At 38.3% G+C, this 16,349-nt stretch overlaps 1 protein-coding gene across 16 annotated transcripts in view; it reads right to left on the bottom strand.

The window, feature by feature from the left end:
• SYNRG (synergin gamma) overlaps window positions 1-16,349 on the bottom strand; it is a 74,614-nt gene that overhangs the window by 57,957 nt on the left and 308 nt on the right. For 13 of the 16 annotated variants that reach the window (XM_053654823.1, XM_053654833.1, XM_037163589.2 and 10 more), the window contains exons 2-3: window positions 10,661-10,701; window positions 5,249-5,370 (exon numbers count right to left, since the gene is read on the bottom strand). In XM_053654823.1, the coding sequence (XP_053510798.1) occupies window positions 5,249-5,370; window positions 10,661-10,701 (163 nt within the window). Of the gene's footprint in view, window positions 1-5,248; window positions 5,371-9,453; window positions 9,488-10,660; window positions 10,702-16,349 lie in introns of those variants that run through there. The other 3 variants (XM_053654829.1, XM_053654859.1, XM_037163587.2) reach the window with 2 other exon arrangements.

Here is a 16,349-nt window from a genome sequence, read left to right as displayed (position 1 = left end):
TCCGGTGAATTTAACCTCTTATCATGATGAAAGACACCTTCACTGCCAGGCTTTTAAGAATTTTTGCCTTAAAGTATATTTTTGTCTGGTTTTCCTTTAGCTATCACTTTTTGGGGTTGTTTTTAGTATTTACCTATTTTTTTACTCCTTTAAAGTTTCCTGTATCCTTATGTTTTGAATGTATCCCTTCCAAGCATTAAATATAATATTGCCTTTTGTATTTATTATTATTATTATTATTTTTATTTTTAGTTCACTGATTTGAAAGGGAGGGGGAGAGAGAGAGAAACATCGATTTGTTGTTGCACTTATTTATGGATTCACTGGCTGATTTTCATATGTGCCCCAACCGGGGATTGAACCCGCAACCTTGGCATATCAGGAAATACTCTAACCAACCTAAGCTGTCAGGCTAGGGCTTGAATTTTGTCTTTTTAAATGAATCCTCTAGACCATTAACATTAACAAAATTACTGATATATTTGGGTTCAAAACTACCTTATTTTATAATTTGTCCCACTTTTTCTTCTTGTATTTTTTTTGGATTGGTTATTTTTTTCCCATTCTTTTTTCACCTTTACTTGGTTATGAAGTATTAAGTACTGGTTACTTGGTAACCAGTATTTGGTTAGGGTAAGCTATTAAGGTTACCCTTGAAATTACAGCACACATTCTTAACTCACCAAAGTCTAATGTTAGTATCTTTATTTCACAGATTCCAATGATCTTAAAACACTAATTCCATTTACTAGCCCCCCAAGTTACATACTATTATATGTATTTTAATTCTCTGAATATTTTTAAAATTCATAAAGACATTATTTTTACAGAGACTATAAACATTTAGATTCACCACATATGTATCTCTTCCTTTATTCTTCGTGTTTTTCCTGCATCTGATTTTCCATCTGAGATCATTTCTTCTTTTGCCTAAGGTCCTTCTGTTCTTACTTTATGTAGAATTTCATTTATTGAAAGTCATTCCGTTTTTTCCTGGAAAAATGGCTTTACCTTCACTCTTAAAGGTTGCAGTTATTTTCAGTCAGTACATTGAAAACATCATCCCAATGCCTTTTGGCTTTCATTTTTTCCCCTTTGGCTGCTTTTGAGATTTTCTCTGTCTTTGGTTCCTGCAGTTTCTCTGTGTGCCGGGAGATGAGGATTTATATTTACTTATTCTCACTGCCTGGTACTCGTATCCTTGTGCCATAGTCCCAGTACAGTCCTGGTGTTGGGGGACATGATCAAGGGTGGCTGGGTTATAAAAGATACTGTAGCTTCCACCTTCCTCTCTTGAATCACGCACTCTGGAGAGGTCCACGTGGAACTAGAAGTCCATCTGAGCCTCCTGCCAACAGCCCGCACTGAGCTGCCAGCCACTGAGTGGGACGTCTTGGAAGCAGATCCTCCAGCCCCAGTAAAGCTTTTACTGAATGCAGCCCAGCCAACTGCTTGACTAAAAACCTCATGAGATTCCAGGCCAGAAACACCCAGCTACAGCTACTCTCCAATTTCTGGCCCACAGAAACTGAGAGGTGTTTATTGCTGTTTGAAGCACTAAATTTCAGGGCAATTTATTAATGCAGCATTAAATAACTAATACAATCTTGGTTGAATTTATTAGGCTATCTGAATCTGTGTATCAATATGTCTTTCAATAGTCCTGGAAACTTCTCAGCCATTACCCTTTCTTGCTTTCAAAGACTCCAACTAAATATGTTAAACCTTCTCACTGTAGATTTAAAATCCCACATACTTTCTACCTTTCCATTTTGTCAGACTGTATTTTAGATATTTCTGCTAACCAGTCTTCAGGTCACTAATTTTTTCCTTCAGCCATTTCTAATCTGCTGTTAAACTCATCCAGAGTTCTTTTGATTAACACTTTTTAATTGTGAAATTTCTATTTATTTACTCAAATCTGCTGTCATTTATTTCTAATTTCATGTTCCCTGCCAAAATTTTATAATTCAGCTTGTATTTCTTAGACCACAGAAAATATAGTTGTGCCATAGTCTTGTCTGCTATTTCCATAACTGATGTGATTTTGCAGTTGTTGTTTCTGTTGTCTACATGTCTGTTGGTCCCCATCCTTGCTGTTCTGTTTCTGTGTTTTTGTGCATTGAACACTGCGTTTAGAGATTTATTTGTAGGAACATATTTATGCTAAAGGAATAGTATATTCTCTGGAGAGGATTCTGTTAGATACCTAATGAAATTTATGCCAGGAGACACTGCAAAATTGGAACACTTTAATCCAAATTCAAGACCTGTTTCCCTGGGCCATCAAATGACAGGAAGTCAACTTCAAGTCCATGTGTAAACAGGTTTACTTCCACTGTATTCCCCCTCTGAGATACCACCTCACACCAATTAGGATCGCTACTATAAAAAAACAACAACCCAGAAACCAACAAGGTTGACAAGTATTTGGAGAAATTGGAACTTCTTTGCACTGTTGGTGAGAATGTAAAATGGTACAGCTACTATGGAAAAACAGCATGGAGGTTCCTCAAAAAATTAAAAATAGCCCTGGCTGGTGTAGCCCAGTGGATTGAGCACGGGCCTGTGAAGCAAAGGGTCACTGGTTCGATTCCCAGTCAGGGCACATTACTGGGTTGCAGGCCAGGTTCCCAGTAAGGGACGCATGAGAGGCAACCACAGATGTTTCTCTCCCACTCTTTCTCTTTCCCTTCCCCTCTCTCTAAAATTAAATAAATAAAATATTTTTTAAAAATTCAAAACAGAATTACCACATGACCCAGCAATTCCACTTCTGGGTATACACCCCAAAGAACTGAAAGCAGAGTCTCAGAGAGACATGTGTATAGCCGTGTTCATAGCAGCGTTATTCACAGTAGCTAAAACAGGAAAGCAACCCACGTGTCCACCAATCTATGAATGAATAAGCAGTGTGGGTACATATATACGACGGACTACTATTCAGTCCTAAAAAGGAAGAAAATGCTGCCCTGGCCGGGTGGCTCAGTCGGTTGGAGCATCATCCTGTGCACCAAAATGCTAAGTGCTATATAATTCCTTCAATCCTTTCTACAACCATACCGCCAAGGTATTATTTCTTCTCTGTTTTATAGGTAAGTGACAAAGCTGGGATTTGAACTTGGGTCTGCTACCAAAAACCCATGTTTTGTTCTTTAATTCACCTCCCCACTTCTGTGGCTATGCTTCTCTTCAATCTCTTGTGTTGGCAACTCATTCACTTAAGACTAACTTATTTTAAAATTTATTTTTGAATTATAGTTCACATTTAACATTTTGTTTTCATTTGTTGCCATACACTATTTCTTTAATTTAATTTTTATTTTTTTAAGACTTTACTTATTTTCAGAGAGGGGAAGGGAGGGAGAAAGAGAAGGAGAAACATCAGTGTGTGGTTGCCTCTCACATGTCCCCACTGAGGGTGTGGCCCATAACCTAGGCATGTGCCCTAGACTAGGAATCAAACCAATGACCCTTTGGTTCACAGGCTAGCACTCAATCCACTCAGCTACACCAGCCAGGGCTTAAATTTTATTTTTCAATTATAATTTATATTCAATATTACTTTGTATTAGTGTCAGGTATATATCATAGTAGTTAGACAAGCATATACTTTACGAAGTGTTTCCCCTGATATTTTTAGTACTCACTTGGTACCATATATGGTTATTACAATGTTGACTATATTTCCTATGCTTTACTTTAGACACTCAAGACTATTCTGTAACTACCGATTTGTACTTTTCAATCCCTTCACCTTTTTCACCCAGTCCCCCAATTCCTTCCCTTCTGGGAACCATCAGTCCATTCACTATATCTATGAGTCTGTTCCAATTCTGTTTTTTTTCATTTATTTTGTTCTTTAAATTCCACATATAAGTGAAATCACGTGGCATTTGTCTCACTCTCTTATTTACAGGTTGAGATGCTGAAGGCTCTTTCCTAGACTATTTTTTTCCATCTATAGTATTCTTTTTGTTTTTGAATATTTTATTTATTTATTTTTACAGAGGGGAAGGGAGAAAGAGAGGGACAGAAACATCAGTGTGTGGTTGCCTTTCACATGCCCCCAACTGGGGACTTGGCCCACAACCCAGGCATGTGCCCTGACTGGGAATTAAACTGGAGACCTTTCAGTTCACAGGCTGACACTCAATCCACTGATCCACATCAGCCAGGGCCCATCTATAGTATTCTTAAATGTTCCTATTCACTCTATAGCATCAACTACCTTCTATGTGTATATGACTCTCAAATCTTTCATTTTCAACCCAGAGTGAAAAATGACCAGAGTTTACTTTTTAAGCTGTCTCTGGACAGGCCCACTTGAAGTTTCATGTGTCCTCCAAAGTCAACAATATGTACCAGCAAACCATCTGTTTCTTTTATCAGTAACTGATACCCCAGTTGCTCATGTGGAAAATGAGGAATCAATTTGATACCATCTCCTTTATTTTCCACATCCAAACACTCAGCAAGTCCAACTGATTTTATTGTTAAGTGGTTCTCAAAACATCCATGTCTCCATCCATCTGCTACCACCCTAATTGAAGCCAACATCTCAGCGGCTCTCACTACATCAGTCCTTTAATGATTCTTATATCCACTTTTGCTCCTTTGCCTCCAGTCATTCTCCAATCAGCAGTCAGAATGATCTTTCTGAAATCCAGATCCAGTTGTGACATTGCACTGCTTTAACCTACCTGCTCCCTAATGACTTGAGAGAATTCAGTGTGTAATATGGTTAAGCATAAGCGGACTAAAGACTTAGGTTCAACAGTTGGCTGACTATGCTGTGAGCATCCTCACAAGCCTTCAGTTTCCTCATCAGAAAAACGGCAATACCATCTCTTTAAAAAGTTCTTACGGGGTTTAGATAACTTTAATAACTTAAAGAAGGCTCTCAGCCTTCTGAACAATGATGCTGTTCCTTCCACGAAAGCTGTGCTGCTACTTCTAACAATGCGACTTCATGCCATCAGGTCCCTGGGTTTTCCAAGTTATCAATCTAAAATCCTTCTAAGCCAGAAGTCACAGAGAAGTCACCAGATTTTCTTCAAATGATTGACCTTTTATTTTTTCTCTCTTTTATGAACATATCTTCATTTTATTTTGAAGGAACCCACCTAAGATGTAGACCGCACTGATTTCTAAATACAACATTAAAGTCCTGACATGTAGCTGTTAGTATATAGACAACTAACAATAATCAATAACTTTGTATACAATCAGCTAAAGAGGCAAGTACCTGCATAGCAATAGGTCCTTGGGACATTTGAGAGCTGTAATTCATTCCTATCATGCCTGGCATATTAGGCTGCATGACAGAGACCATAGGAAATCCTTGTTGCTGCATGGGCATCAGACCTGCTGAAAAACATAAAGGTAGTATTAAAGTCGATGTGTTCTAAAGTGTATTTTCTTAAAATTCTAAGTACCCGAAGGACTTTTCACTTGGGAGATGGCAGAGTTAGTGGAAAAAGCAAAGGCTCTGGAGTGAGACAGACTTAAGTGTGAATTCCAACTCCATCATACTTAGCTATGTGATCTTGGCCAACTTATAAAACTTCATCTGTGAAAGGAAGATAATAACACTTTTTTCACAGAATTTTTGTGCATACTTACCACGTCATTCTCTCCCACCCTGAAAAGGGCTGCCCATGATTACAAATAAAATATTGTGGAAATGACAGTTTCGTTCACCAAAATCACTGCAGCTTCCTCCTTGGACTGTTAGATCACCTCCTCTAGGGAAAACCACTGCTTCCTTATGAGAACGTTCAAGCAAGTCCCATGGAGAATCCACGTGGCCAGGAACTGAAACCTCTTGCCAAAAGGCAGCACAGATCTGCCACCTCTGTGAGCGAGCCATCTTGGAAACAGATCTTCCAGCCCCAATCAACCTTTAGACACCTACAGCCCTAGCTAACATCTCTACTGCAATCACTTGAGTCCTGTACCGAAACCGCCCAGTGAAGCCACTCCCATATACCTAACTCCAAATACAGGATAAAACAATAAAAATTTTAAAGTTTTTGGTTAATTTTTTATGTAGCAGCATGTAACTAATGCAATAGTGGTTAAGAGATGACAACTGAACCGTCACTTACTAGTTTTGGGACCTTGAGCAACCTGCTTAACTGCTGTTCCTTGGTTTCTAATCCATAAAACTATTTAATACCTAAGATGCTTGAAGAAATTATACTCCTCTTCTCTTTTACCACAGGGATGTGAAATATATAATGCAATGGTAAGAAAACTATCATGAAAACATGGCTTAGAGTACAGTATCTCCCAAGCTTTTCCAATGAAGCACTCCCAAGAGCAGTGGAGAATAAAGACATATCCCTCTGGTATTTAATAAATACTAAACCCCTACCACGTTTTAGACACAGTTCTAGATACTCGGTACACAACAGTGAACAGAACAAAATCCCTACATACCCTGAACACAAATTTCAATCTAATTTTGCATTTTATCACATATTACACCCATGTTGGTTCTACTGTAAGAAACTTTTAATCAAATTTTGATTTGAAAAGTTAAAGGCAGAGCATACCATGTTTATCTTGTGTGTTCTATGAACCTTCAGGGTTATTTATACATAGTTTAATTTCAGGAGCATGAACATCCACTTTTGTAGGTAACATGTATTAGTGGCAAGCTATTCATTTATTCATTCGATTATGTATTGAAGTATTTGAGGGCCTACCCCATGTCAGGCACCATTCTAAGGACACAGCAATGAACAAAACCAGGTCTTTGCCCTCATGGAACATACACTGCCAATGGAGGAAATAAATAATAAAAATAAGTACATGCCAGGTGGTGATAAAAGGCAGGGCAACAAATAAAGCAGGGTGAGGAGGAAGGGAGAGTTAGGGAAAAGACTGGCTCTGTTTCATAGTCAGAAAAGGGTTTACCAATAGGGTGACATTTAAGCAAAGACTTGAAAAAAGTAAGGGAGAAAGCCATGTGGATATGTGAAAAGAGTATTCCAGAAAAAGGAACATCAAATGCAAAGGCCTTAAGGTGTCATGGAGAATTAGAATGCACAGGCTGGATAAAACCATAGTAAGATATTTTTCTTATTATTCCTTTGGATGTAAAGTTTCATTTTAACTAATTTTATTTAATTCTTGAATGGATAACTAAGGTATTTGGTATGACTTTTAAAGGTATAAAGGAAAAAATAAAGGTATGAAGGTGTGCAAAGTGAAAAATAAGTCTCATTTCTCTCCTTTCTCCTGTTTACCTACTCATGATCTTATGGCTACTTCTGCTGTCAGTTTCTTGCATATGCTTTCAGAAATAATCCATGCATAATTTAAAGCCTTCAAATTATCAAGAAGTTCACTCTAACATACTCTGTAAAAAGAAGAAAATGTCGAAAACAGATCCAAATTCCAGAAAAAAATATCAGGGAATCTTTTGGGACCTCTTCTTGTCCTGTCCCTTTGCTCCATATATACATTTTTACTTTAAAGTTTATAAAAATGAAATACAAACCATGATAATGAACACATAATTGTAATGCCTTCTTAAAGAACAAAAGATCTTGCCTCGACTGGTGTAGCTCAGTGGGCTGGGCATTGTCTCACAAACTGAAAGGTTACCAGTTCGATTCCCAGTCAGAGCACATGCCTGGGTTGTGGGCTAGGTCCCTGGTTGGGGGCATGTGAGAGGCGAACCAATTGATGTTTCTCTCACACATTGAAGTTTCTCTCCTTCTATCTCCCTCCCTTCCTCTGTCTCAAAATAGATAAATACCTGGCTGGTGTAGCTCAGTGGATTGAGCATGGGCCTGTGAACCAGAGGATCACGGTTCGATTCCCAGTCAGGGCACATGCCTGGGTTGCAGGCGGGTTCCCTGCAGGCCAGTTCCCTGCAGGGGATGCACTAGAGGCAACCATACATTGATGTTTCTCTCCCTCTCTCCTTCCCCTCTAAAGATAAATAAATAAAATCTAAAAAAAAATTATTAAAAAAAATAAATAAATCTCGAAAAAAAAGATCTTAAACCATTTGATCTAAATCTGGGACATATCAAATTACAGATAGTTTAAATAATGCATAAATGAGAGCGCAATGCAAAGAATACAACTGATCCTTGGAAAAATTTACCTGAAACTCAACCTCCATCACTGATTATTAATGGAAAACGGTATAAGCCACTGACCACTTGCTACTGAGCAGCTCTTTATCGTTCATCTCTAACAGTGACCTCGGAGTCTGTTTCTCTAGCAAGTCTACCATAAGCAGTCAACACTGGCATTGTGAGAAGGGCCAGTTTTCAGAAGCAGCCTGGTGTGTGGAGAGAAAGAGGGCGCAGTGGAAAGAGAAAAGTAAGAAGGAAGAGGGGAAGGGCAGACATCTGCTCCCTTCCCTGCTGTGTCCCGGTGGCACGGCTGTCCTTCACTGCTGTTTCCTAGAAGTGAAAGCCAGAATTGATATTGGTGGTCCCTTGTCTACAACCAGGAGAGGAGAGAGAGAAATTGCTAGGAATAAAACTGAGACTAAAAATAGTTAAAATGCAATCAGAATATGTAACCTCTAACCATGTATTATAATAAGACCAAATTTATAAAGAGAAAATATGGTAGTATAAAACTGCTGAATATGCTAATGGGCACAAGACAGACACATACCCTGCCCAGTGGAGCTAACCATTTGGGGCAGCAATTTTCAACTGGTGCTGCAAGAATGTTCAAAATATGCAGTACCTTTAGTCAGGGGCATTGACCTCTTTTTTCCTTAGATTGTCAAACCAGAAAATGACAACAGCCAACACAACAATAGCTATCCAGTGTGAATAAGTCAGAATTATAACTATTTTCTGTTAGAGCAGAGAAAAATGTATCTTGTGGTGTGCTGCAGATTTTAGTAATCAGTTTATGTGTGCCATGAGATGAAAAAGATTGAAAATCGCTGGTCTAGAAAGGGACTAGATAGAAGGAAAAAGATGTCATTTGGAGAATTCTTTAATTCTCTTGTTCTCAAAATCTCCATCTCTGTCGACTGTTAACAATCTGTCAATAACATGTTGTTTTTTTGAGAGAAAACAAAGGTAGTAAAATCTCAATCACTGCTAGTAACAATATTTTATCTGACATATCTCCCCAGGCAAGGGAAACAAAAAGGAAAAATAAACAAATGGGACTACATTAAACTAAAAAGTTTTTGCAGAGCAAAGGAGACCATCAACAAAATAAAAAGACAATCCACAAAATGGGAGAACATATTCACCAATACATCTGATAAGGGGTTAATATCCAAAATTTATAAATAATATATAAAACTCAACACCAAAAACCCCAAAACAATCTAATTAAAAAATGGGCAAAGGACCTGAGAGGACACAAAGATGGCCAATAGACATATGAAAAGATGCTCAACATCACTAATCATCAGAGAAATGCAAATTAAAACCACAATGAGATACCACCTCACACCTGTCAGAATGGCCACCATCAATAAACCAACAAACAAGTGCTGGTGAGGACGTGGAGAAAGGGGAACCTTGTGCACTGCTGCTGGGAATGCGGACCGGTGCAGCCACTGTGGAAAGCAGTATGGAGATACCTCAAAACATTAAAAAGAGATCTGCATTTTAACCCAGAGATCCCACCGTTATATATATTTTTTCCTTTGGGAATATATCCAGAAAAACCCCAAACACTAATTTGAAAGAACATAAGCGCCCCTATGTTCATTGCACCAAGATATAGAAGCAACCCAAGTGTCCATCAGTACATGAGTGGATAAAACAACTATGGGACATTTACACAATGGAATACTACCCAGCTATAAAAAAGAAGAAAATTTACCCTTTGTGACAGCATGGATGGATCTAGAGAACATCATGCTAAGTGAAATAAGCCAATCAGAGAAAAACAAATACCGTATGATTTCGCTTGTATCTGGAATCTAAAGAACAAACTGAACTAACATGCAAAATAGAGACAGACTCATAGAGAGCAAGATGACAACTATCAGGGTGGAGGGGAAGTTAGGGAATGGAGGGACTGAAGAAAAAGGACTCATGGACACGGACAACAGTGTGATGATTGCAGGGGGGAGAGGACTATAAGAGGGCTAAACTGTAATAGAAAAATGCAATAAAAATTACTAAAAAAGGGAAACACACGTTCATAAAATATTAAAAACTGGAAAAGAATTTTAAATACTATCTTGTTACCTTGCAAATTTATTGAATTACTTGATTAAACAACAATTGGGCCAATCTTAAAAAAAAAAGATTTTATTTAGAGAGGGAGGGAGAGAAATATCAATGTGTTAGAGAAACATCAATCATTGCCTCTCCCATGCCCCCAGCTGGGGACCTGGTCTGCAACCCAGGTATGTGCCCTGACTGGGAATTGAACCAGTGACCTTTCAGTTTGAGGGACAATGCTCAACCCACTGAGCCACACCAGTCAGGGCTATAAATACAATGTTTAAATAAGTTTGGGAGAAATGAGAAATGATTCTTATTATTCCTCAAATTACATAATTTTTGAGACATTTTAAGAGAAGCTATCATATACATTCAAGACCACAGGGAGATTTTACTCTATTTGGCACAATAAAATCTCTTTACCCACCTAATCTCCAAGTCGGAAACATAATAATGAAACATAAACTTAACCTTTCACTTACCTTGAGGGGGTCTTATTCCACCTGCAACTGGAAACATGAAGCTGAAAGCAGAACAAAAATACATTGGGATCTTCATATGTACAAAGATTTCAAGTAAAACAGGCCATTTTCTAAATAAATGAAAAAAATGTAGATAGGCCCTGGCGTGTATTCTGCAGCACAACATTCAGTCATCCACTACCAACAGAGAGTGAAAATCCACAGGCGTCATGACAGGCAGCCTGGTAATGCAGGAGGAAGATTTTTGAACTAGAAGACAGAGGCCTTGAAGCTAGTCCCGGTGCTGTCACTGTGTGACTTCCCTGGATTCCCACGTCCCCATCCCTAAAATGAGGGGATTTGGATTCGATTCAGTTCAGTGAACACTGAGCGCCTACCACATGAAAGTAGTGAATTAACTCACAGTCCTGTTGGAGACACGGGTGCAGGCAAATAACTTTACCATAAGACAGAAGGTGCTGAGTGCTGTGAGAGGTCCAAAATACTAACAGAGATGAGGAGAAAAAGACTTACTTTCATGGGTTATATCTTGGGAAGTTTTGTGGAAGTATCTTTTGACCTGCATCTTAGGGAGGCACACTATATAGCTTGAGCAAAAAAAGCTCTGAGACCAAAGATAAGACTTAGGGTTAATTAAGTACCGTATTTTGTTGTATATAATGCGCTTTTTTTTTACCCAAATTTCTGAGGGAAAAATAAGGATGCACATTATACATGGGTAGTACTGATTCCCTATCTATGTAAATGTTTTAAATTCTTTTATTTATGCTTGTGCATTAAAAGTGTAACTCTGGAGAAAACAATAATGGTATCCATATGCAAGATAATACCCTGGAATATCATCATCGGTTTTGTTTTTAAATATTAATTAATTAATTCAGTAAAAAAAGAAAGTGAAACATTTTTTCCTAAAAGTTTGAGCCAAAAATGTGGGTGTGCACCATACATGGGAGCACATTATACATGGCAAAATATGGTATAAAATACAGAATTAGAAAAGTAAACAGACTATAGAAGGCCTTTAAAATGTTTATGTTGAATATTATATAAAGTCTGAGAATTTTAAATGTGGTAAAATACACATAAAATTTAGCATTGTAACCATTTTTAAGTATACGGTTCAGTGGCATTGGGTACATGCATTCTCAATGTTGTAAAACACACCATGATCCATTCCAGGACATTTTCATCACCCCAAATAGAAACTGTGTACCCACAGTCTAATGGGTCTAATCCTCCCCCCAACTCCTAGAAGCCACTATTTTACTTTTTATCTCTACGACCTTACCTACTCTAGCAAGTACATATTAAGTGGAATCATACAAAACTTGTCCTTTGTATCTGGCTTATTTCACTTAGCATGTTTTCAAGGTTCATCTATGTTGTAGCATGTATAAGAACTGCATTCCTTTTTATGGCTGAATAATACTCCATATAGGGACACACCACATTTGTTTACCCATTCATCTGTTGATGTACACTCGGGCTGTTTCCACCTTTTGGCTGTTGTGAACAATGCTGCTATGAGCATTTGGCATAGACGTATCTGTCTGAGTTGCCTCTTTCAATTTTTTTTTTTGGGGGGGGATATACCTAGTGGTGGAAGTTCAGGATCACATAGTCATTTTATATGTGTTTTTGAGAAACTACCAAACTTTCCATAGCAGCTGCACCACTTTACATTCTCCTACCAGCAACGCATGGCGGTTCTAATTCCTTTACATCCTCACTAACGGCTGTTATTTTCTGCTTTTTTAATGACAATCATCCTAAAGGGCATGAAGTAGTATCTCATTGTGATCTGCACCTGCATTTCCCTAATAATCATAAATGTGCTTTAGGTTTCCCTGGTAACAGGGTATGGCAGAGAAGATGACCCCTAATCTTAAAAGAAATGTAAAGGGCCATAAACAGAGTAGTGGCAATGGCAAAAAAGAGGTGAAAGTGATTAAAAGGATGAATTAACAGGACTGCACAACTGCCAGCATGGGGAACAGGAGTGAAAAAGCAGAAAGAGCAGAACATGACGCTAAGATTTTGAGCCGGAGCAGCTGCGAGGGTGCTGATGCTGTTGACTGGAGACAGGAAGCCAATGTGAGTCGGTCTGGAAAGAAAGATGGTCGCAGTGTGTCCATGTGGAGCAATTCAGCAGGCAATTAGAAAGGTAACTCAAGCTTAGGAGAAGGGTCTAGGTCAATCTAGCTAGGCTCTTTTAAATTAAAAAAAAAATTGAGCTCTAATTGTAGATGAAATAGCCAAGGGAATGTGCTTGTACAGTAATAAGGCAACAAAGGACAACCTTGGAGAATTCTCACAGTGACAGCTGAAAAGGGAACAGTCACCAGCAACTAAGGGAGTTGATTATAACTGAAGAAGAACCACATTTCAGGAAGAAGGAAATATGGTAAATAATGTGTTAACTGGATAAAATGTTTAAACTTCAAGTTGAAATTCAGAAGTTCTCAATTTTTTAAAAAGTTACTCACATACTGAGATTTATAATTTAGGAGCAATACAGTTAAGTAATCAACCTGTCCAGACTTGTCAAAATCAGTCTCAAAAATTACAATGACCAGTACGGCTTAGTGGTTAAGTAAAACCTGGAAACTCTGGCTCTGCCATAAAGTGACTGTGACACTGTATGCAACCCCCTTCTCCACACCGTCCTGTTGCCCCTCTGTCAAATGAGGGCACAGAATTGCAAGTTTCCCAAGGTCCCAGCTTAGACAACCTAATAGACAAGAATGGATGTATAAAGGTAACTTAGAAAACAAACAAATAAAAACTAAATTAAGAGCCCTGGCTGGTGTAGCTCAGTGGACTGAGCGCAGGCCTGTGAACCAGAGGATCATGGTTCAATTCCCAGTCAGGGCACATGCCTGGGTTGCAGGCCAGTTCCCAGCAAGGGACCCGCGAGAGGCAACCATACATTGATATCTATCTCCCTCCCTTCCCCTCTAAAGATAAATAAATAAAATCTTAAAAATAAAATAAAATAACTAAATTAAGAACATCACTGATGAACATGACTTACTCCAGTAATGATTTAGCAACCCAAACTACTTAGTGACCTATGTATCACTCATATGACTCTCTGAAATGTTTAGACAACTAATGTTGACATGCTTAAAGACTGGTTAGACAAGATAAGGCAGAAAAGTCTGGCAAAAAAACTTGGCACCAAGAGAACCAACAATTTGATTTCAACTATTTGTCACTGATGTGTAGTGTGAAAGCAGAACTGTGGGCTCTACCTGTACATTCATTCTTCTTGCCTACTTCACTCACTCTCCATCTGCAGTTACCTTTGCTACTAACCTAGATCAGCCTTCACTTGTCAGGCCTGGACTCCTATGAGACTTCCTAATGGATCTCATACAGCACAGGTGAGGTGCAACTTCCTAAAGGACCACTTGATAACCACTCCTAAGGTTAAAGCTATGCACTGAATCCCTCTTTAACTGAACCTCCTTGGTTTATATTCAAGGACGGCTTCAGGTTAGCATAACTTTCTTGTTCACTAGTCATTCCCACCTTTATGACCATCTCTTGACCTTCTCCTACAAATGAGGCTCAGCTGAAATACTGCTTCTTCTTTGCCTTCAACGTAGCTTGAATCTACAAATATTTACAGAATGACTTTTCTAGGTGCCAAAATGTGCTACAAACAGTGAATGATGAAAAGATGAGCAAGCCCTTAAGGAACTTATAAAGGAGCAGGAAAAATACTGACAAGCTTATAAATGATATCCCTAGAAGGATAGAGATTACTCAAGACCCTGCAATTCTTTCTACGTAGTATTTGACTTAAAAAAATGTATACTTCTTATCTCTTGGGTAAATTCTGCCCTTTATACAACTCTACCATTTATTCTCAAGTACCCCATTCAGGATACTAATCAAAAGTAGGCTAATATTAATAAACTTGGAAAATGCCATCACTTTTTGCTTAGTCTCTTAGAACAGAGACAAGTATCTAAGAAATATGGTAAGTTATAGTTCACGGATTTTCTCTATTAAAGCTGAGAGAGATGACCAGGTTTTTCTCCCCCCTGCCAAATATATATTCTTAGGCTACCATAATATTAGCTACCTCATAAAATAATCTCAGCCCTCATCACTACTCTCTAAAAACCACAATATTCTTTCTTCATACAGCTTCCCAGGCTCAGAAGTTACTCATTCATGTAATATTTCCCATACATTATTCAAGGTAAGACTTATTTTAACCACATTTTCTCCCATATATCCTCTAGAGTTTTAAAATGCAGATGTTACTATAATCAAATTTTACAGAGGAAAGAAATTTAAAAATCAATCATTCTCATTTCTATCACAATTCAGGACATATTTTTAAGCATTTTAAAAATGCTTATGAATCAATGATGTTAAAATACTATTAACTAAGGTGAATAATCCACTCAACTTTCTGCACCTGAGATCCTCCCACCCAAAAATGTAAAAAATAAAAATAAAACACATTAGAAAAACAAAAAATAAAAACCCTTGCCTTAGAATACCAAGTTATTTTAAGTTTATATTATCCCAGAACTTGGAGCCATGATTAATCAAATACTTGATCAAATTAATGCCACTCAAGAACATTTTAGAAACTGTCATCACATACACAAAAGAAACAAAGAAATTATTACATATTTGTCTTCTCCAGTCAGCAACTGACTTATATTGAGTATCCATGAAAAACTAGTGAGCATGTGGAAATTAGCCAACAAAAGAAAGAAAAGTTTTAAATCTAAGTGAAAGATATGTAGTGGAAATGAGAAACAGGGCTCACACAGGTGGTCTATTGAACAGTGGCTGTTTTCTTTTCTCTAGCATACATATTAAGTACCTGCAAGAGGTGAGGACCTAAAGACAATAATTTTGTAGTGTTCATGACTCCAAAATTAAATGATTGCATATCAAAAAATTAACACTTTGCTTCCCAAAGATAATTTAGAATGCTTTGGATAAAACGCTATGAATCGCCAAACGTGTAGGCAGTATGTGTTGGATAACAAAACAAGGCAGAATCAGACTAGGTCATTATAGAAGTGGTGTAAAACTTTCCAGAGTGAAATGCTGTCTTAAATGATGAACTTGACAAACTGCAAATGTTCATTTTCCTTATCGTTCTGGGTACGAGAACCACAAGCAATTATCAGCTGAATTAGACGGAGGGTAGATTTGGTTAAGGGCTAAGTGAATGTCTGGAAGCTTTGTTCTAACAGCTACATAACGGCTGTTTAACAATAATTTTTTTTAAAATAAGGAAACAGGCCTTAAAGAGTTACATCTACAAGAGCTCTATTTACTCATTGAAAGGTCTTAAGATTTTCCTGCGGTTCTGCTATGTTAAGGAAATGAAAAGGACAGACCAATCTACAAAGGAAAAGAATAGTACCACACACACATCTTGAAAACAATTGTTCATCTTTGTGACCAGATTTTTCAGAGCCTCCCCTACAATGTCCTGGTCAAGCGCCTAGAGAGGAACTGTCTGGTCGCTACAGAGCCAGCCAGGGCGAGAAGTGAGGCTCTGGGGTTCCTCCTTTACTCAGCCCAGGCCGATGCCACCGCAGCTGAGCTGACCCTCACCTTCCCCTCCTCTGCTCCCCGCCCTGGGGCGTGCGCACGCTCCCAGCACGGCCGCAGCAGCCAGTGCCCCAGAACCTGGGAAACGGGAGCC

Source organism: Artibeus jamaicensis, unplaced genomic scaffold (genome assembly GCF_021234435.1).
Source record: "Artibeus jamaicensis isolate MK-2021 breed Jamaican fruit bat unplaced genomic scaffold, CSHL_Jam_final contig_1998, whole genome shotgun sequence".
Classification (NCBI taxonomy): domain Eukaryota; kingdom Metazoa; phylum Chordata; class Mammalia; order Chiroptera; family Phyllostomidae; genus Artibeus; species Artibeus jamaicensis.
This window is presented reverse-complemented; position numbering and strand designations above follow the sequence as displayed.